We start from the raw sequence: 22,599 nt of genomic DNA, 5'->3' as shown, positions 1-22,599 counted from the left end.
GCAGAATATCTTGCAATTCAATGGATGCTCAATCAAAAACCTGAATCTGTAGACATGCGGACAGAATCTTGTTTGGAACTTCAAAGGAGTGAAGTCTGAAACAATGTTGTTCTACAAATGAATGCTGTGTCGCTGTTCTGGAAAGTGTCTTGGCTGTCACTAACAGCAGATTAACACAATAGATTTCAGCTGAAGTGGAGGGTCAGGTGGCGAAACTGGAAAATCAAATGATGTATTCACACTTCCAAGACGGACGCTATTCGTTTTGTACAGTTTGAAGTACATATTTGTTCTGCATCAGCTTATAACTGGCCTCATAGCTTGAATGGCACATTACATTTTTCTTTGTAATAATAGTATTGGGGAACCTAGAACTTATTTATGCAGAAGTGAGGTAGAATACAGTAGGTCCTAGAGAGGAAATCACGTGCTAGGAACAGCAACAAATACCACAAGGGCATGCTTATGTAGATAAATGGCCAACTAATTTTCATTTTACAGATCAGTTGTTAGTCTCTCTCATTAATGGTAAATATTCTGATAAATCAGGTGTGTGTGTGTGTGTGTGTGTGTGTGTGTGTATTAAATTTCAATCATTTGCCCCAGTTCTTTTATACCTCGGGTAGCATATAGAGAACCCAAACTGGACTTGAAAAGTTTTTAATGCTGATTAGCATTAGTAACATACTGAGGCATCAGTCTTGTCAAGTAGTCCAACATGCATCTTGAATCAAAGGTGACACATGTTTTAAGTCAGTATTGGGTTTGAGTGGGGGGAATTGAAATAGATGGATCTGAGACTGCTCTTACCAAAATTATGACTTAAATCGACAGAATCAGACCTAGAATAGACCTGGTTTTAATGTAGCCAGTGATATGTAAATTAATATTCAAATTAGACATGACATCATATTTCTATATGAAATGACCACTCAAGACTATGCCTTTGCAGCCATGGATTAAGAATAGAAATTTTGAACAATTCAGAGCTGTATGTCACAACAGATTGACTGTAACTGCTCCCCTTCTCCGGCTCCTGGAGTTATGGTGAGAGAAAGTTTAGTTTCCCCTGTTTCTACAACGTTTGCCTGCGTTTGTGCCTGTCACAACTAGATAGTAATTGTTGGTAGATACAGGCACCGTTGAAAGCTTTCCTATGCTCTGGCTCTCTGCCTGAAGGAATACTGAAACTCAACATTTAAACATGTGCCTGCACTCAGTGGTATAACTAACAAGAGCAGGGCAACTAGGGCAGCTGACTTGAGGCTGAGAGAGAGGCTGCCACCACAATTGCCCTGGCACCAACTGAAAGCTGCTTCTGCCCCTGTGGGTAGCAGCTGTCCTTGGCACTTGCTCACACTGTTAGGCTGCTGCATGCACTCAGCAAATAGTTTGCCCACAAGACAGTAGTCTTGAACTGACTCCCACAGAACCTCCTAATTCATCTAACTTCTTGAGAAAATCTAAAAAATAGTTTTGCTGTAATACTTTCTTTTTTTAAGCTACTGTCTTATTTTTAGCAGTCTCTACTACAATTTTAAAATTGTTGAATAAACTTTTAGCAAATAATTTTAGTAACTGTAAAATTTGGTAATGGCCCTTTAGCCAGAGGGGTTTCAGGTGTCCCTCAGTGATCAGTATTTAACAGTAATAAATTTCTTGGAACTTTAGAACTGGCAGTGGGACTTCCTCTTGAGTGAGTGCCTTCTGCCTGTAAAGCTTTCAAAGGTGCCTGTTTGAATATTTATATATGATTCTGTGAAAAGGAACAAGAAGCCTTCTATAAACAGAGCACATTTCAACACTGCAGTGACAGCCAGCTTTAAATAACAGTCTTGAAAACGTCATGGTATAACATCAAAAGGGCCTGTTGCAAATCAGTTTTAGTCCATGTATGGAAGGAGTTGATGGAGGAAATTGCTCACATTTTAATGTGTGAAGCAACTGAACAAAAATCTGAAGCCTGGAAGATAGAATTATATATATATATATATATATATATATATATATAAAACTTATATAAATATAAAAATAAGAAGTATAACTTCTATTTTTTTTTTTTTTTTTGCATTTAGATTAAATAGTTTCTTTTAAATCAAACTTTTAGTATTCACTGTAATCATGAAGGGTAGCAATTGCAGTAGTTGCTGTGAAAATTTTACTTCATCTATATTTATACAGTGTAGAACAAATTGCTAAAATGATACCACTCACTGTAACATGTTGTTTTAATAGAGAATAACATGCTGTCAATATGGTAGTCTCCATATTAAGGTTTTCAGAGGTGAGCAAAAGAGAGGTTTGTTACAAACTTAACAAAAGACTGTCTCAGACTAAGGCATGGTTAATGAAGCTACTTTGAACAAAAGACCTGACCATAAACCAGGACTAGGACCCCTGCCACACATTGTTTCTGGTACAGTTTGGGTGTTAAGCACTCCAGAAACAGCAACTGGGGTCATGTTCATAGAATTTTTGATGTCATAAAATACCAATGTGTAATATCTGTGGCTGGTTTGTATGATGCCATAAATTGAACACATGGCATGCCATCACCCTGATGTTGACAGGCAGCTGATTGTTAATATTGGGACCTGGGCAACCCCAGGTCTAGAACCTGGCTGGGGAGATACCCTGGTCCCAGTGCTGCTAGTGAGCCAATTGTCAGTATTGGGATGTAGATTTTCCAGATCCTGCACCTTAGAACCTTGCCATGCAGCTCTGGAAAGGCTTTTTAGGTGCAGGGTCCCAGTGAGCCTCAGGGCCATGAGGTGGCTGTGGGGTATTGGGACACAGCCATCCCCTGCCTGATCCTGAGTATCAGATGGGAGATGAACTGGGTCCAAATCAGAATGGAGCTGCCTTCTACTGAATCTCAGCTGAGCATCAGGGTCCATCCTGAGACAGCTCCTGGGGTAGGGACATAGCCCGTGCCCAATTGGTGAGATAGGAGTGAGGACAGCTCAGACCCAATCCCCGGTGTGCCTTGCTTTATCCCTGGAGGATGCTGGGTTGGAGGAGGCTTCTTCCATCCCCATCTGTATGTGCCTGCCCAGCACTGGACAGTTCATTGAAAGGGCAAGAGCAGCTGGGGATAAAGGAGCTTCTTCTGTCCCTCACTGCATGCACCAGTTTAAAGAAGCACCTAAGCAAGCAGCGGAGGATGGGGAAAGCTTCTTTATCCACAGCTGCCAGTATTGGGTGGCTGTTTAAATGGGCAAGTACAGCAGGGGATGGGAAAAAGCTCCCTCATCCCTAGCTGCATTTTCCCATTTTAAAACACTACCCAGTGCTAGCAGCTAGGGATAGTCTTCTCCCTGTTGCTTGTGCTGTTTCAAGGAGTGTCCTACATGTGCAACAGGGGATGCGGAAAGATCCCTCATCCTCGGCTACCTGTGCCCAAGAGATGCCCGGTGCTGGCAGCTGGAGATGAGGGAGCTTTTCCAATCTGCTGCTTGTCTGGGTGCCTCTTTAAACTGGTGCTGCTATGCAGCAGGGGATGGGGGTCTGCCCCAGCTGTGCTGTGGGGGGGCACTGTGAGTCTGACATTGAGGACCCTCTCCCCAGTGTCAGGCTTTTGGTGCTTGGGCAAATAAAGTGGGCTGTATTGAGCCAGGACTCCCAGCTACACTCCTGCCTTCTAAAGGCTGGAGCACTCTGAGCCCAGCATCAGGGAAAGACCTTTTAAAAAGCTGGTGTGCAGCTGTACACCCATCTTCTTTCTTCCTGGGTGGCTGTGAAGTAGCACCTGGGCAGTAGGAAATTCCTGGCTCCTCAGCTTTTATTTCCATGTGCATGAGAGTGCAGCTGGGGACTAGGGAGCTTCCCACTCCCCACCTGCAACTCCTCCCCCCACATGCTGGTAGATGCACATTTGGGAGTTGAAGAATTTTATGCTGAAGAATAGCTATGAAATAAGAGTCCCCTCCTCCTATTTGATTCTAAGTTACAGTTGATTTTTTTTATACAAATGTTTACTTTATCTTTTTTTCCCCTGAATCCTCTTTTTAGACAGGAACTGTGCCTCCAGCAAGTGCTGTTCCCCCGACAGCAGGTGCCCCCCCTGCTGCGCAGCCAGGATCAGGATTTGGAATGGTAAGTGATTCATGACATGCTGTGATTTCCCCCCCTATTTATATTTCGGTGGGGGGGGTCACAGCATGTCACGGATATTTTCCTGTGTTTTATTGTACTAATATGGCACGTGTGTTCTCATTGGAAAGTCTGTTTAAGTTCCCATTTCCATGACTGCCATCACTGTATAGATTGTTACACTGTCTATATAGATCTTTATGGTTTAGCCAAGGAACTTGGAGTAGGCGGACCTGCTAATTATCCCTTGCCATTATGGTCTAGGGCAAGAACAACTGCCATTCCCAATGGCAGACAGAAGAGACTTTTTTTTATACATGCTCCAGGAATGTGGGGGAGGGGAGGGCTTAATTAGAGCGGCTCCAAGAACCACTCTAGTTGAAGTGCCCTCAGCGTCTTGTGTATCAGTGTTCCCATGCTTCAAAATGGCAATAGGGGCACGTTAACTAAAGCTCATTTGACAAGCTATAGTTAAAGCAGCCCTGCCACCATTTTGAAGCATGGGGGCACTGATACACAAGACATAGAGGCTGCTGGAAGTGTACCAATTAGCACACTCCAGTAGACTTGATTTAATCAAATCTGCTCCAACGCACTGTAATTACAGCATGTCAGAGCAGCCTCCCCAAGGCATAGTCTGCCTGCAGTGGGTAAATCAACTCCTCTATAGCAAAGGTATCTGAAAGTAATGGCCTGTTAGCCAGAGGGGCTCCAGGTATCTCAGGGAGAGCAGAACTTTCTGGGAGCTCGTGAACGTTAGATTACTTGTAGTAAGGGGAGGCTTTTTAGAGACCTAGCTAAGATAGAATCAGGATCTTTGAATCTCAGGCTTTGGGTTTTCAGTGACCTCGGCAGCCAGTCCTGGCAGAATTGGCAGGAAAACTCAATACTGGGGACACTGGCAGGTATCTCAGTAGGGATAGGAGGTACCCAGATGAGAGGGTAAGAAACTTTTTCTTGTTTTGCTTTTCTTTCTTCCAAACCGCTAGTTCAGTTTGCTTCTATAATTATTTTTGCCTCCATAATGAATCCTTACAGATTCTTTCCTCAGGCAATGATTTTTGGGCAAGTAATGCCCCAGGCTAGTTTTCTCCACACAGAGGGGAGCCTATCATTTCTCTCATAACCCAACAGGGAGCTTGCTGTATCTGCAAGGTTCGGTATAAGGGCAATGGAGCTGGGGTTAGGGAGCTGTTCTAGGGCAACCTTGGTCTGTTTCTTGGGGCAAGTGCCAGCACAGTGGGGAGATGTGTGGGGCTCTGGGTGCCCTTCATGGACAGATTTGTGACACTTATTGTTTCCTTCATTTAAAAAAAAACAAAAACCTCATTCTTAACTATTTAATTTTCCAGCCTCCTGCTGGAGCAGGTGTACCCATGATGCCACAGCAGCCAGTTATATATGGGCAGCCTATGATGCGGCCACCATTTGGAGCTGCTTCTGGACCTGGTGTACAGGTAAGTAATAAAATTAAATGTAAATGCTTCAACCGTAGAATTGGTGTTAAGTGTACAGAGAGCAATTTCACAAGGAAGTAGCTGTGTAAGATTTAAGGTAAAGTCTCCTCACCTCTACTAAATATGATGAAAGAGAACCTTTTTGCACTGGGTTGTCACTTGTCTCAATGGGATAGAGCTTTGAGAGTTAATCTAATGAGAACTTTCTGAATGCTTGATGTTCCTGTCTCTGTCCACCCCATCCATTTCAAACACCATTTCCTTATTTTTTTTAATTGTCATATATGACCACAATGGAAAAAGGATAGAATTGAAAAGCTTGCCATGCCCATGCTGTGAAATCTTTCACTTTTGAAAAGATGTCTCCTGCTCAGAGTGAGCATTCATAGGTTGCTTCCAGGCACAGTAGCATTGGCATGTTCTGGAGGAAGTGCAAGCATTGACTTGAGATCAGCTTGAGAGAGTGATTTCCTCCAAGAGAGTCTGCACCAGTCCCAGCCTTTGCCTCCAGGACAGAAATTACACACAAACTGGTTTAAGTGATGCGAAACTGCTTTAAACCTATAATGGAACACAAGTTCAGTGCACATAAACCACTTTCAAAATTGACCAAAACCAGTTTAAGATAAATGTGGATGGATGCAGTATCAGACTTAACTGATTTAGGTCAAACCAGTTTATGGAACTGCTGTCCCACATTCCTTCCTGATCTCAAGTTAACTCACAGTCCCCCGACATCCCAGAATGGAGGGAATGCACCAGCCTGGCTTGGCACCCCCACCCCCCAGCCAGGGTCTGCCCAGTGTGGGAGGAGGAAGCCCCTGCTGGGGGCTTTTCATTTCCCCCAAAGCCTAGTCCACTGGGTTGGGGTCAGCTCAGTCCTGCCTCCTCTGCAGCCCCCACATGTGAGAGGTGTGGGGAGGAGAAGACACTGGCCTGGTACCAGCACCCCCATGCCAAGCAGACCCCAGCTGAAGATTGGAGTGAAAACCTGTTTCACTCCAACTGAAAACCCATGTCAGGTTTTCACTCCCCCACAGTGAAACCCCCAACATGCATACCAGAGTGATCCAGGCAAGGATTAGCTTAGCCATGTCTCAGGGTGGGGGTGGGACTGAGCTGATGCCAGCCTGGCAAACTGGGCTGCAGGAGAGTGGAAAGCCACCAGTGGGAGCCCCCACCCCACACTGCGCATACCCCAGTTGAGAGGATCAGTGCCTGGCTGAGCTAGTGTGTTCAGACCCTTCTGCCCACCGCCTCTCACAGTAGGTTCGGAAGGGGGCAGGGTTGTGCAGATCCCAGCCTGGCGAACTGGGCTGTAGAGAACCAAAAAACTCCAGGTGAGGTCTTTTCTCCATGCTGGGCAGACCCTGGATGGAGGGACTAGGGCCGGGCCAGGTGTATGCATTTTCCCGCCCCTCCCCTGCCCACCCACAGGCATGGGGCTGGGGAGGGGGCATGGCTGAGCCAATTGGAACCCTCCTAGCCAGGCTGCAGGGTGAGAGGGAGGGGGGTAAAAAGTCCCCTGGTGGAGGCTTTTCCCATGCCAGGCAGATCTCAGCTACAGGGCCAGGGCCAAGTGATGCATTCCCTCTCTTAGAGGTAGATGCTGGGGAGAGACTTTCTGCTGGGTCTCCCCTCCCTGTGGCTGACAGCGGGGGGGGGGGGGAGGGCGGGCTATCCAGCAGCCAATTAGGCCTGGGCTGCCACTGAGCTTGGTTTAGCAGCCTTAGGTTTAAGATAGTGCATGTGAGCGCCCCTAGTCTCCTGTCCTGGGCCAGTGCAGACTTCTGCCTATCTCAGCTACCCAAACATTAAACATCCGTTCAGTTTATCAGTTCAAGCTATGCAACGTAGACTAACCTGTGAAGATTGAATCGGTTCTGCCTTGGGCTTTTTGAACCTCTGTACTTGGCCCATGAGATGACCAAGCCAGGTTATAGATTATCTGACAGTACATTACTTTACTTTTCCCAGTGAACATCCAGGTGTAATATTATTTAGTAGCCTACAAACATTACTTTTCATATGGTAGTACATAGCAGTGAATGCTGGAACACACTCAACATAGTCTGTGCATTCTAATATGATGAGATTTGTTTTTCTACATTTTTATTGCAGTGTGCAGTTTGAAGTTTAATAGGATTTTCCTTTTGATCTGTATTTTGAAAAAATAATGTTCATTTGTCATCACTTTCACTGTTTTCTGAAACGAGTAGATGAATAGTGTAACTTTTTTTATGTTGAATTTCCAAAAAATGTATAGGTTTTTTTTCCTGATGCCAAGCTAATAATTACTTTCAGAAAAGGATGGTACATTCTCTTAGAACAGTCATTTCATTGTAGTGTTTATAGAAACTCTCTCTTGGATGCTAACATTATAGCACATTTTATTCAAATGCAATCCTATAAATAGCTTATTTGGTGAGAGTAAATTATTGAAGAAATTCTGTATATACAGTTTTCAAAAATTATTACGGCTAATTTGTAACACTGTGTTTTAGTAGTGAAACTGAATAGAATGCTTAATAAAGTAAATCGATCCTGTTGTAATTATGCCAGTCATGCTCACGTTAAGCTATGTGAATGCTGTGTGTGGATATTTAAGTATTCTGCATATTTGCATTTAGCTACACTGTGAACAGCAGCCAGTCTGAAGAGAATATTGTCATTTCAAGGAATAGAGAAATTGGAGATAATTTGAGTCGCTTTCTGACCTAATCTGTACAGTGAATCATGCTGTTGTATAAGCATTACATGGATGGTAATACTTGTAAAAACACTCGTATACAGAATCATGGGCAAGTTTGAGACCACGTTTAAATCTGAACTGTGCAAAATATGAACAGCCTAAGTGTTTACTATTCTGCTACAGCCAAGCTAAAGGCTACAGAAAATGGTCACAGTAGGCATGTTGCATGCTTTCATTCTCATCTGCCCCAAACTGTGAAGTCTAGCAAGATTTACAATAGCTAATTTTAAGGACAGTTGTACTAGATGGATTAAAGCAGTTTAGCCTAATCTTCAGAAACAATGTGTGGAGATAAAATTTCATTTAATCAACTAGGTCATGTCATAGTAGACTAATGAATGATAAGCAAATTATTGCAGTGCTGCAGAGCAACACTAGCAGAGGGTGCTTTATCCTTGTATGGCTGTAAGTTGTTAGTGCTATCAGTTACTCTCCTGTTCTACTTCAGTGAAATCTGCAGTATGTCACAACCCAATGATTTTAGTGCCTCGGCACGATGGAATTTTCCCGCCACATGAGAGTCTCTTGCACAGCAAAAGTTTTCTGCTGCAACAGAAAACCCCGGTGCAAGAGAGTTCCCGCCATTCCCATGCAAATTTGTGTCCCGCTATTGGCCAGTTCTAAATTATTCCTACGTGGCGGCTAGTAATTGGCTTGGTGGCTGTATAAAATTTTGTGCGACTTCCGCCCAAGTCGGAGAACTTTGAGCACGCTGCAGAGTGCCTCTAAAGATATCTGACTTGCGGCTGAGCTGATCGATAGCCTGATCACCTATCGATTCTTCTCCTCGTCGCTGAGCGCAATCCTTCGACGTACCCGTTCCCTGCCGGCTTAATTTGTGGATGGATTAGCTGGCCTGAGCATTGCCAGCTGGAGCAACTCGTGGAGTTGTTTAAGCAACCGGACCACCTGCGTCGCGGCTACTAGCGGCGTAAGTAAAGCTTTTCGCAACCAATACACTTTGTCTGCCTCTCCATTCACCAGCCCGCCCAAATGACCAAGCAATTTGTATATCACCTCGAGTCGACTCCGGCCGTCCGAGACACAGTACATTCAACAATTCCAGCACTGCTGATGATGCACATTGGTATTGATATGTGATCACATGATGAAACAGTTTTGTTTTACTTGGTTGCCTTATTTAAAAGAGCACTCAAAGCAGGGAGAGCATGGCCCACCAGCCTTCCAGGCCAGGCAGTCACTGGGGCAATTTCTGACAGCAGGACCTGGCAGCCTCAGCTTGTTCATCCACTGGCTGGGAGGCCTGAGGGGGAGCTCTTCTGCTCCCCATGGCACCATTCCTGGCCCAGGTCCCACTGTGGGGGAGTGGCATAGCCTTGACAGAGATAGGCAGTCCCCTGGCTTGGGTCAGCTGCCTGACATGACCCCCAAGCATTGGTGAGAGCCACACATGCATGGTCCCCAAAGGGAGAGACATGGCCCTGGGGTCCGAGGAGCTGGAGATTCCATGTGAGAGAGCCAGGAGTTTTTGGTGCTCACTGTGGCAATGTCTCCCAAGTAGGATCTTCAAAAGCCAACTGGATATGCACCTCATCAGGGTTCTCTGACCTCAGCAGTCTTTCCTGCCTTGAGCAGCAGGGCTGGGCCTGATGATCTCTGAGGTCCCTTCCAGCTCCTAACTTCTATGAATCAATGAAATAAACCTAGGAAATCATACAGAGACAACTTGAAGATCACAAAGCAGGGAACACAACCTGCCTGCTCAACCCTAATTTGGCCCTATTATGTACTTCTTTTACAAAGCAGGGTTTAATTACACGTTGCATGCTGGTTTTCTTTAGGACCTCTCTCCACCTAAGTTTTGAAATTGGTCTCTCTGCGATGAGACCCTATATGGACTGAGACACTTCTCTTCGAACCACTTCTTCCACCATTGTGGACCATTTGTAATGGGTTTGTGTGTATCTATCTTCTTTCTCTCAGCGTCGCAAACCCCCTCCCTCCCCTTCCCCCCCCCCGGCTTAGTTGGCTAACATTGTATCTCCTGTAACCTAGTTGCATTCCCCTCCTCACCCCCATCCTTCTATTGTTAGTCCCTCGCTCGGGCAATCCATATTTCCCTACTGGCTTTGTCATCTTTTTTGAATTCACAAGCCTAAACATCTACTAATAAAAGTCAATATGATCAAAATGGATTAATCCATGGCTGACCTAATAGCCTGGTCCAATGGGGGTGATTTTTGTCCCCTCCCGTGTTTGGCAAAATAGCCAGACTTATCTATCACTGCCTTACTAGCCCGGTGACTTGGCCTGCATTATGGCTAATTAATAAACTTACAGACAAGGGAAAGCGAGTTGAAACAAATAAACAGTTTATTAAAACACAGGTAAGTATCAACAGCAATGGCAGGGGAGAGGAAAGAAGAAAGATAGCACAAGTAAACAGATCTTATCCTATTATAATGAAACCCTTAACAATCCTACTAAGCACACAGATGTGTGGACAGAGTGACTCAAGTGACTTTCACCTGTGACCAAAGGAATTGGATCCCTATTCCTTTACACACTGAGGAGAGGGGCAATATTCGCACAGGAGCATTTTGAGCCGCTACTTATGTGCAAGACACACCCAGGGTAGAAAGCCTGGAGAGCTGACTCAAGCAACCCTCAGTTGCAAATCACCGGAGGTAGGAGATGGAAGTATACTGGAGTTAGATTCTGGTGAGGACCTTTGCAAGGCTCTCCAAATCAATGGCCTCTGTTGATGTGATCTCCATTGCTGGCCTGGTCACATAGAACACAATGTAGGCCAGGCAACAACACCAGGCAATCAACAGACATGACATCATACCAGTCATCCACAAAGCCACCTCTGCTACTTCCATACACAAACACTACCTTTGCCTCTCACATATGCCACATATACTCACACCCTATCCATACCACCAGCAAGCAAACCCAAGCATATCTTTGGCCCTGAGGTTTGCACTGTGTACCATTTTCCAGTGGCTTCCAGGTATTGTTGCGCATGCTCTTAGTCTAGAGGTGAGGGAAGGTTCATCTTCTGACCTGCTTTATAGAGGCTAGGTGATGACACCGCAGACTCGGAACCTTTTTGACTCCAACATAAGCACCTGGTGGCCTAGCTATAGGAATTAATCAGTTTCCTAATAAGGAATTCATCTTCCCCCACACCACTAAACCATTCTCATTCTCACTTGTTCAGAAGCAGAGAAGTTCAAATGAGACATGTAGTCTTCCACTATGTTAACCATAATACCCCTTCACTTCCTAAGACAACTGCATTTCACCTGTGTTTCTATGTGATTCTAGGCAAGTCACTTTAAACTTCTAATAGGAGGAATACTAGCTATCTCATCTTTTCTCTTTGAGTGCCTTGCTTCAGATCCTGGGGTCTGACTTGATGAGCACTCGTGTCTGCAACTGAAGTCAAAGGGAGCTGCTGTTTGAACGTTTCAAGTGCTAAGTAATATCACGTCTTAAACTGCCAGGGAGCCAATACACCACTGTCATCAGCACAAATGCTCTGACTCTTGATGCTGTCAAAGAATTCATCCTTAGTTGAATGGCATGGTTTGGCAACTTTTTGGGCAGTGTCAGAAACGGCCACAACCTTGACTTGTAAGATGTTGGTATGCCAGGGGCAAATGACAGGGGAGCCTCCCAATCCTTGTGGCAGTGCAGCCCCACCCCTTCCCCAAGGCAGGCATGCCAAGCAAAATGCTTTTGTGTGCCACACTCTGGTATGCATGCTGAGAGTTGCATATGCCTGTTCTATGCCAACCTTCAATTAATCTTTTCTGGTGTTCTGGAAAGGTCAGCTCCAGCAGCATACTTCTCTTGACCAAATGCATGGAACAGTGACTCACCATCACCAGCACCCTGTTCCACCAGAAAAATGGGCACAAAACATGGCAACACCCATGATCCAAGTATTGACACATGATTGGCTACATCATTGTTCATGTCCACAAGTGCTAAGGTGTCTGCATCACTTGAGCTATGCTAGGAGCTGACAATTGCTGGACCAGTCACAGACTCATCTGCTTACTTATGTCAGTCAAACTGGCTCCTAAACAATGGTTGCAGCAGAAACAATGCCAATTGAAGGTCAGAGGACACAAGGACCCAATCAAGCGAGACATCTTCCACCAGCACCTCAACAAAAACCAGTGAATTCCAATTGACAACAATGGGCCCTCAAGGCCACTGTCATCAGTGCATGTGGAGATGCCTGGATTCTCTACCAGGAAACATGAAGACCTGGTTTGATGAGAGTGACCAGAGATCCACGAGTTGATCAACTGCAAGTGTAAGGCCTTCTGTGCTTGGCAGAACAGTATCAACTCCCAGCAATAGAAATTGAATTGCCAGCAAGCCAAGGCAGAGATCCAAAGGAGGACCTGTAATGTGAAGAACAGATGGTGGGAAGACAAGGTGAAGGAGATTCAACATCTTGCTGACATCCACATGTGCTGTTTTTTCAGTGCTATCAAAGCACTCAGGGACTGAGTCACAAAACCTGAGAACAGGTCACAAAATGCTTAGACACAGGAGTCAAGGTAGATATCATCTACCTAGACTTTTAAGAAGGCCTTCAATACGGTATCGCATTCTGTTCTCATAAATAAACTGATAGACTGTGATATAGATAAGTACATGGTCAGGTGGGTGGCAAATTGACTTTTAGGGGTTGCACCCAGAGAGTGGTGGTGGATGGGTTGATATCGACCTGGCAAGATGTGGGCAGTGGAGTCCCACAAGGCTCAGTCCTTGGACCGGTGCTATTCAGTGTCTTCATCAGTGACTTGGACAAGGGCGTACAGAGCACCCTGTCCAAGTTCACAGATGATACCAAATTATGGGGCAAAGTTAATACACCAGAGGGTAGGGAAATTATTCGGGAGGATCTGAACAGTTTGGAAAAATGGGCAGAATGAAATAGGATGCAGTTCAACAAAAACAAGTGTGAAGTGCTGCACCTAGGCAAAAAGAACCACCAACACCTTACAGGCTGGGGGATGACCTTCTCAGCAGCACAGCAGCAGAAAGGCATCTTGGAGTCATAACTCACTCCAAGATGAACATGAGTCATCAATGTGACAAAGTGATCAACAAGGCTAACCGCACTTTATCATGCATTAGCAGACACATGGCGAAAAGGTCCAGGGAGGTGATGCTTCCCCTCTATGCAGCCGTGGTCAGGCCACAGTTGGAGTACTGCGTCCAGTTTTGGGTGCCGTACTTCAGGAGGGATGCGGAGAATATTGAGAGGTTTCGGAGGAGGGCTGCTCGTATACTCGGAGGCCTGCAGGCAAGGCCCTATGAGGAGAGATGGAGGGACCTAGATCTCTTAAGCCTTCACAAAAGAAGGCTGAGAGGTGATCTTGTGGCTGCCTATAAATTCATCGGGGGAGGGCAGCAGGGAATAGGAGATGCTCTGTTTACTAGGGCAACCCCTGGAGTTAACTAGGAACAATGGCCACAAATTGACGGAGAGCAAATTGTGGTTGGACATTAGAAAGAACTTCACAGTAAGGGTTACCAGAATCTGGAATGGGCTTCCAGATAGTGAGATGGTGCTCTCCCCTACCTTGGGGGTCTTCAAGAGGAGACTGGACAAACACCTAGCTGGGATTGTCTGACTCCAGTGCTCTTTCCTGCCCAGGGCAGGGTGTCAGACTCAATGACCTACCGAGGTCCCTTCCAACCCTAACAGCCATGAATCTATGAGACTCCGTTGTTGATGAGAGCGTTTTCAATTCCATCCCATAACACCCAGTCAGAGACTATCTTGGAATCCCTCCAACCCTTGAGAAGGTGAAAAAAGTCATCAAATAGATAAAGAATGACAAGGCATCTGGAGCTGATGAATTCCCTGCCAAAATCTTAAAGGAGGTGGGAAAGGAGTTCACATCACAGCTCCTTGGCCTTCATCTTAAGGATCTGGAATGGTGAGGAAATTGTAGATGACCTCACGGGCTCCATGATCATGATAATTTTCAAAAAGGGAGACAAGTCTGACTGTGGAAAATACGGAGGGATCACCCTGCTGACCACCACATAAAAGATCATTGTGAGAACCCTTCTGAACCATTTCCTTCCACTTGTTGAGAATCTCAGTGTAGGTTTAAGGCATCAAAAAGCAGAACTGACATGATCTTCACAGCTGCAGGTAAATGCTGGGAACAACATTAACCTCTCTACATGGCCTTCTTTGACCTCACAAAAGCCTTCAACCCTGTCAGCTGAGAAGCACTGTGGAGGATCCTTCTGAAGTATGGATGTCCACCGAAATTAGACACTATTCTTTGCTGCTTCATGACACTATGCAAGCAGTGGTTCTGAAAAATGATCCATCACAGATCCCTTTGAGGTTAAGACAGAAGTTAAGCAAAGCTGCATCATCGCTGAACACTCTTCTCTGTTCTTTAACATCACACTACATCTGACCAGCAACAAGATTCCAGTTGCAGTAGAGCTAAATTACCGAATGGATGGAGAGTAAGTTGTTTAATCTCAGCTGGTTCCAGGCCAAAACCAAGACCTCCCCAACCTCAGTCATTGAACTCCATCCATCATGTTGATGATGCTGTAGTGTGTACTCACTCGGAAGCAGACCTTCATGCAGTCACCAATGTCTTTACCGAGGCTTACAAGAAAATGGGACTGACACTTAACATTCAGAAGACTAAGGTCCTCTGTCAACAAGCTTTTAATGAGCAGCCCCAGCCCCAGTAATTCAGATGCACAGTGTTTCATAGTTTCATAGATGTTAGGGTCGGAAGGGACCTCAATAGATCATCAAGTCCGACCCCCTGCATAAGCAGGAAAGAGTGCTGGGTCTAGATGACCCCAGCTAGATACTCGTCTAACCTCCTCTTGAAGACCCCCAGGGTAGGGGAGAGCACCACCTCCCTTGGGAGCCCGTTCCAGACCTTGGCCACTCGAACTGTGAAGAAGTTCTTCCTAATGTCCAATCTAAATCTGCTCTCTGCTAGCTTGTGGCCATTGTTTCTTGTAACCCCTGGGGGCGCCTTGGTGAATAAATCCTCACCAATTCCCTTCTGTGCCCCCGTGATGAACTTAAAGGCAGCCACAAGGTCGCCTCTCAACCTTCTCTTGCGGAGGCTGAAAAGGTCCAGTTTCTCTAGTCTCTCCTTGTAGGGCTTGGTCTGCAGGCCCTTGACCATATGAGTGGCCCTTCTCTGGACCCTCTCCAGGTTATCCGCATCCTTCTTGAAGTGTGGCGCCCAGAATTGCACGCAATACTCCAACTGCGGTCTGACCAACGCCCTATAGAGGGGAAGTATCACCTCCCTGGACCTATTTGTCATGCATCTGCTGATGCACGATAAAGTGCCATTGGCTTTTCTGATGGCTTCGTCACACTGCCGGCTCATGTTCATCTTGGAGTCCACTAGGACTCCAAGATCCCTTTCCACCTCTGTGCCACCCAGCAGGTCATTCCCTAGGCTGTAGGTGTGCTGGACATTTTTCCTCCCTAGGTGCAGCACTTTGCATTTCTCCTTGTTGAACTGCATCCTGTTGTTTTCTGCCCACTTGTGCAACCTATCCAGGTCTGCCTGCAGCTGTTCCCTGCCCTCCGGCGTGTCCACTTCTCCCCATAGCTTTGTGTCGTCTGCAAACTTGGACAGAGTACATTTGACTCCCTCGTCCAAGTCGCTGATGAAGACATTAAAGAGTATCGGTCCAAGGACCAAGCCCTGCAGGACCCCACTGCCCACACCCTTCCAGGTCGAGACCGACCCATCCACCACGACTCTTTGGGTGCGACCCTCTAGCCAATTTGCCACCCACCGGACCGTGCAGTCATCCACATCACAGCCTCTTAACTTGTTCACCAGTATGGGGTGGGATACCGTATCGAAGGCCTTCCTGAAGTCTAAGTATACGACATCCACCCCTCCTCCTGTGTCCAGGCGTTTCGTAACCTGGTCATAGAAAGAGACTAGGTTGGTCAGGCACGATCTGCCCGCCACAGACCCATGCTGGTTTTCCCTCAGCATAATTTGCCCTGCCGGGCTCTCACAAATGTGAGCCTTGATAATTTTTTCAAAGACTTTACCAAGGATGGAGGTGAGACTGACCGGCCTATAATTGCCCAGGTCCTCCTTCCTCCCCTTTTTGAAAATGGGGACCACGTTAGCCGTTTTCCAGTCTTCTGGGATTTGGCCTGTGCGCCACGAGCGTTCAAATATTCCCGCCAGTGGCTCTGCAATGATGTCGGCCAGTGCCTTCAGCACCCTCGGATGGAGCCCATCCGGGCCTGCTGACTTAAAGGCATCCAGTTCTTCCAAGTGACTCTGCACCATCTCAGGGTCTACGCATGGAAGTCTGGCACCTTGCTGCTGCCTCTCTACAACCCCAGTGAGAGACTTGTCGTGTCCCTCGCTTAGGAACACTGAGGCAAAGAACTCATTGAGGAGTTCAGCCTTTCCCCCCTGTCTGTCACCAATTGTTTCTGCCCATTTAGCAGCGGTCCTATTCCTCCCTGTGTTCGGCCCCAGCCCAAGTCTGGGTTCGTGCCCGGTATGCAAAGGCCAATAAAGATACCAGGGGTGAAAGTATAAAAATGATTTATTGCTAGCAATAAAAGGTGCAAGCGGATAATCTCCCAAGACAAGCACCAGCACATTCAATACTGAGCCCCTTATATACCAGAGGTTGAATCTTCATAAGCATCCTTGTTTGCTAATTGGTTATAAAGGAGTGACGCAAGGAGTTCTTTACTGAGCATGTCTCTATACCTGTGTTTTAGCTATGTATCTCATTAACGTACATGTATGTTCCATTAGCATATATCTTCCCCCCCTCGGGGTGTGATTTTTAGTATTTTAATGAGCTCTTTGCTCCAGTACCTCTGATTCTGTTTTTTGTTTTCAAGCTTCCTCTATCTAAGACTGTCTGCCCCTTATCATTGCAGATGGGCATTCGACACACAACATTCACTTTTGCTTAGGCTTTGCATAGTAGTTTCTAGGTCAAACCTTACACCTGGGCCTTCCTTTTACTCCCAATATATCTAAAAAACAATTTTTAAAAAACAATTTTTAAAAAACAAAGTGAGACTCTGGAGAACATTATTTCCTGTACCTCAGAAGCCATGTCTTGCAGAAGGCTGACATCGATGAAGAAATCCACCATTGCCTCAAAGGCACAGGTGCCACCTTCAGACACCTGAGGAAACACAAGTGTTCGAAGATCATGACAACAGATCCGAAACCAAGTTCATGGCTTATCAAGCAGTTGTGATCCCCGCCTTATTGCACAGAGTTGACATGTGGACAGTGTACAGGAGAAACCTCAAGTTGCTGGAAAACTACCATCAACACTGCCTGCAGAAGAGCCTTTGAATCCAGCGAGTAGACAAACACCTATGTTGGTGTCCTCTTGCAACCAAACACCATGAGCATAGAGGTGATGATCATCCAACATCAACTTTGCTGGGTCAGTGATATAAACTCATGGGAGACCATAGCCCAGCATCACCACAAATGGAGGCAGTTTGCTGCAAGGTTCTTAGTACTTTGAAACCTTACAATGACAACAGGAGATGGAAAAAATGGGAGTGGTAGAAGCAATGTAGTAGATAAAACCATGGGGAGACCCCCACCAGGCCCCATCCCTAGCCTGCTCCCCCAGTCCCCCTGAGCATGTTCCAACCCCCACCCACTCTCCCATCCCCATCAATGGCTGCCCTGCCCAGCCCTAGTGTCCTGGCACTTAAAAAAAAAAAAAAAAAAAAAAAAAAAGTCCTGTACTCACCATGTGCTGCAGCGCCTGTAGGGGCATCTGGGGACTTGTGGCAGAGCCCCCATGCAGCAGGGGGCAGTCATGTGAGTGTGTCCGTCCCCCCAACCTGGCAGGAGCTGGTGCGGGGCTTTATTTTTATTTTTATTCGTTCTAAAACACTGGGATGCTGGGGCCAGATGGGTCTGGGAAAGCGGGCGGGGGATGGAGCCTGTTCAATTGGGCAGCGACTGAATCTCCAAATCAGATTCAGCCCAATCTATTCAGGACAGGTGATTGGATTCATCGAATCACTGTCCCCTGAATTGTCTAAATCCAAAGCGAATAGTAGCCGCTTTTGCACAGGCTTAGAAAACATCACGTGACTGTGTAATGGGGCTATCATAATACATGTGTATGAAGAGGATATATATTAAGGTTGCACAAATGTAAATATTGCTGTTTCTGAATCCTTGGTCATTAATTTTTTTTTTTCCAACCTTTGTTCTTTCTACACGGTGGATTTTTTTTTTGATTTATTTCTTTGTGGGTAATGTGCATAACAATCCATCTTGGTCTGATGCTCAGTTGACTGCAGTTTTGCTTTGTGTCAGTAAATGCTAACTACGATATTCTCTAAAGCAACACTTTGTTAAACACCTTGTATAATCTGTGAATTGATAAGCTTGCTACAAAATATTAGTTAATATTAGTTGCTTTTTTGATTGGGTTAGTAATCCTAAAAAACATTCTATGTTTTAGTTGAAGAAATTGCTTTGTTCAATAGACATATAAGGTACTGTTGACTATAGGTATAAACTAACCTTTTCAGGTGCTTGTATAAACCAAAAACTAGTATTTCATTAAAATATCTGCACAACAGTGTGACATATGTAGTAGAATTCAAACAGTATTTGAGTAAGGTGTAACCAAATTTGAATGCACTTTCTTAATTGTGAAATCCAATTTTGTGCTTCTCTGTGTTGACTAAACCAACCTAATGCTAGTGTATCCTTGTCTGTTTTCCTTTACTGCTTTCCTTGGCTGCTGTGTGGTTTAGCTCTCTCCAAGTCCTACTCCCGCCACTCAGAGTCCCAAGAAACCTCCAACAAAGGACCCGTTAGCAGATCTTAACATCAAGGATTTCTTGTAAACAATTAAAGGTATTCTGTAGCTATGTCTGACTTTGAAGTTTCCTGTGCTATGTATTAGGGGTGCGCGAAACAGGCCCTATTGGATTGGATTCAGCCCAAATCGGGGACAGTGATTTCGATTCATTGATTCAGATCACTGTCCCCAATTCAATTCAGCTGAATCCAGATTAGAAGATTCGATGCTGACTCAGAGAATTGGCGATTTGGCCAGACACAGCTTTTAAATGTTTTTTCTACATACCTCAAGGTACCAGGCATGGCTCATGAACGCTGCAATGCTGTAGAGGATGGAGTGTCTCACAGGAGCGCAGAGGCCCCCCCCCTCCCCCCCCGCCTGCTCAGCAGTGAACCCAGAAGTGGACTGGAAGTTCTTCTGGCCTGCTTCTGGGTCTGCTGCCAAGCATGCTGGGAACACCCCCCCCCCACTCCTGTGGGATGCTCCATCCACCCCAGCACTGCAGCATTCACAAGCCACCTAGTACTTTGAGGTATGTAGAAAAAATACTTAAAGCTGTGTCTATGGCCAAATCGCTGAACCTTTCCAAAACTCTCCAAATTGATTTTGGAGGGTTCTGATTCGATTCAGAGAGATTAAGGAGTCTCCTGACTGGATTCAGATTCAGAGATTCGGCCACCAAATCGGGCCAAATCCCTGCCAAATCGAATCGGCAACCAAAAGTTCGCACAGCCCTACTATGTATCTGGTTTGCAACAGTTGGCTAGTGCAGTACAAAATGCTACTATAAGCATCCTGTTTGTTTGGGTTTTTTTAATGTTGATTGGGAATATGTATTATTTACCAGTTGCAATTTTATTTTTCTAGAAATAGGAGGTACAAATGTAAAGCTCTTTAATTTGCAGCAAAGGGTCAAACTGGCTATTTGTTAAAATTAACAGGCAAAATTATAGAAAAGTAGTCCCATCATGACCTGAGATTTCGTTAGGAAATTTGCTATATTCTTGTTAAAAATGTAAATATCTTTAAGATTTTGAATTTGTAGCAGTGAAATTTGTAAAAACCTGTAACTAACTTCTCAGTTTTTCTTTATTCATTCAAATAACTATCATGGAAATGTTCAGTTTTTAAATGTTAACGTCTTACTGCATTGTGAAGCTGACTTCATTTGACGTGAAGGACTGGTATTCCCTGAATCTGATATGAATGACCCTGCCAAAAATCACAGGGAAAAATCATACTGTTTTAAGTTATATTGGGGTTGTCTGCCAATAATTTATCCCAAGGTAGCTGCTTGCTTAAGGTCAGCAAGTTGTTTGCTTTCCCAAACATGTCATTGAAAGGTGCGGCTACCCTTATGCACCTGTCCACTCATAATCCTAATCTAATGTGGGTAAGTGTACAAAAATGCTGTAAGTTACTTTAGACACAACATGTTTACTCTGAAGCTAAAGATTTGTCACTTCTTTTGGTAAAAGGGCACGCTTTGTGTATGGTTTTATAGAAATGACTGGAATGTTATTTCTCCTATACTGAGTTTATCTTTTAGGGGTGCTCTGCAAACAACTTTTAATGTACTTCAAATTCTTGTGTAACACTTCCCTTTAACTCTTTCTTTTTTTTGTCTTTACAGCTGCATTTTTTCTGACTGGATACTAAAAAATGTGAGTTTGGAGTCTACAAATAATAGTTTGATGCTCAGAGTTTCAAAGTGAGCCACCAGTACCAAACCCAGTGCTTATTCAGACTCTTACTTCCAAAACGTGTAGCACAGCTGTGAAAGTGAACATTAGGAATGTGTACTACCTTAGCTGTTACCCCCTACTCTCTCTAAATTTGTGTACTTGGGTTATTTGTGTTTTACGACTTAAACAATGGATGTATGTTTCCGATGCCTTCTAGTGCTTTTCTGCACCTATTCAGTGGGGGCAGATTATGCAGCTGTTGTGTGGTGAGCCATTTGGAGCGATGTGTCTGTGTTTTTTGAAGGTTTCAATGTATATAACTTTTTGACAAACACCTGAAATTTCCCTAAGAGTTCAGTTTCTCCTGTATCTGTTTAAAAAAAAAACAAACAAAACCCTAGCGTGATGACACCCAATAGTAAAAAAGCACTTAACTATGATAGTTTTGTGTGGAATACATTTTTCCAATCACAAGCATCTCAATTGTTGTGAGAAGTTTTATTTTTGTGACACTATATATGTTAAGATATAATTTAAAGTAATATAAAGGTAACATTCCATGACTTCTTTCAAGTTATTTACAAAGTATGAAAAATCATATCTGAAAATACCTTATTTATCATTTGTTTTTTATTTAAAATGTATTTTAACTGAGTTTTTGCATTTAAATTGGCCTATTTATCAGTTCTTGCTAAATGCACTGAAAATAAGTAAAGGGTCAGTTTCTCTCCAAATAGCTTAAAAAAAAAAAAAAAAAGGCAACCATAGTTGTTCTGGCATTAAGAGATTTTTTTTTTTTTAAATACAGAAGCACTCTTTGGTATATCTGTAGTCAACATTATCACAAGTGGTGTTTTTTTCATTTTTATTTATCTTGTATGTACATCTGTTAATTTAGTGCTTACATGTGTACTCCTTAGACTAGCATTTTTCTCCATTCCCCAACCATGCTGTGAGTAGCTTTTGTACTATTTGTGATTTAGGTCTAATACTGATCCAGAGAACTACACCCTTTACTGTACGTATTGTGTTTCTTTGATTTGTTTTGTTTTGTTTTGTTTTGTTTGTTCTCATACTGTTTTGTGCTGATGGCTTGGCTTAAGAATTTAACTCTAAATGAAGTCACTGTTGATCAGTGTTACAAGTGGCTTGGCAGCTCTCTGTAAAAGCATATTGGGTTGGAAAGATGTTCACTTAAGTCTTTCAAATTACTATTTAATCAATGTATGGTACCATTAAAAGTGGTTGTATCTGAATTTACTGTGGGGATAACATACACCATAAGGGGGGAGAGTTATATAAAGCTAATTTCAAAATGGCTCTTTGTATTTTGGTTTAAAAACCCAGTGCATGTATGCCCTCTGAGATGATGCAATAAACACCTTGATCAAAGTAAATATGATCATCAGTTGTCTCTAATTTTAATAAACGATCCAAGGTTACAGCCACTAGTTAAGGCTTTTGCTACGTTCTCAATATACTACTTGTTTTAAGGGCAGGCATTTGGGGGTGGCTAGTTTCTAAAAATGTTCAGTGTCACTTAAATTTCCTGTCCGTCTTCTTAATATCTCCTATTTCTTTTTTCTTTGTCCCTTTCTTTCCTTTTTTAAAACTATTTACCTTATTTGTTCCTTGAAGATCCACCCAAACAAGGAAAAAACGTCTAACTTCTGAAAAACACATTTTGTACCTTTTGCAGCCTCTCACTAGTCTATATAATGTACAGATGTTTGATTTAACGCAGCATTTGTTTGTAAACTTGATTGTC

At 44.3% G+C, this 22,599-nt stretch overlaps 1 protein-coding gene across 1 annotated transcript in view; it reads left to right on the top strand.

The window, feature by feature from the left end:
• SNAP91 (synaptosome associated protein 91) overlaps positions 1–22,228 on the top strand; it is a 142,702-nt gene extending 120,474 nt beyond the window's left edge. Inside the window, exons 27-30 of the mRNA XM_019496851.2 lie at positions 4,012–4,095; positions 5,445–5,549; positions 19,097–19,199; positions 20,780–22,228. Of these exons, the coding sequence (XP_019352396.1) occupies positions 4,012–4,095; positions 5,445–5,549; positions 19,097–19,189 (282 nt within the window). The 3' untranslated portion in view covers positions 19,190–19,199; positions 20,780–22,228. The remainder of the gene's footprint in view (positions 1–4,011; positions 4,096–5,444; positions 5,550–19,096; positions 19,200–20,779) is intronic.
• Positions 22,229–22,599: the final 371 nt, after the last annotated feature.

Source organism: Alligator mississippiensis, chromosome 1, assembly GCF_030867095.1.
Source record: "Alligator mississippiensis isolate rAllMis1 chromosome 1, rAllMis1, whole genome shotgun sequence".
In the NCBI taxonomy this organism is placed as follows: domain Eukaryota; kingdom Metazoa; phylum Chordata; order Crocodylia; family Alligatoridae; genus Alligator; species Alligator mississippiensis.
Note: the sequence above shows the minus strand (reverse complement) of the source record. Positions and strands in the feature narration are given on the sequence as shown.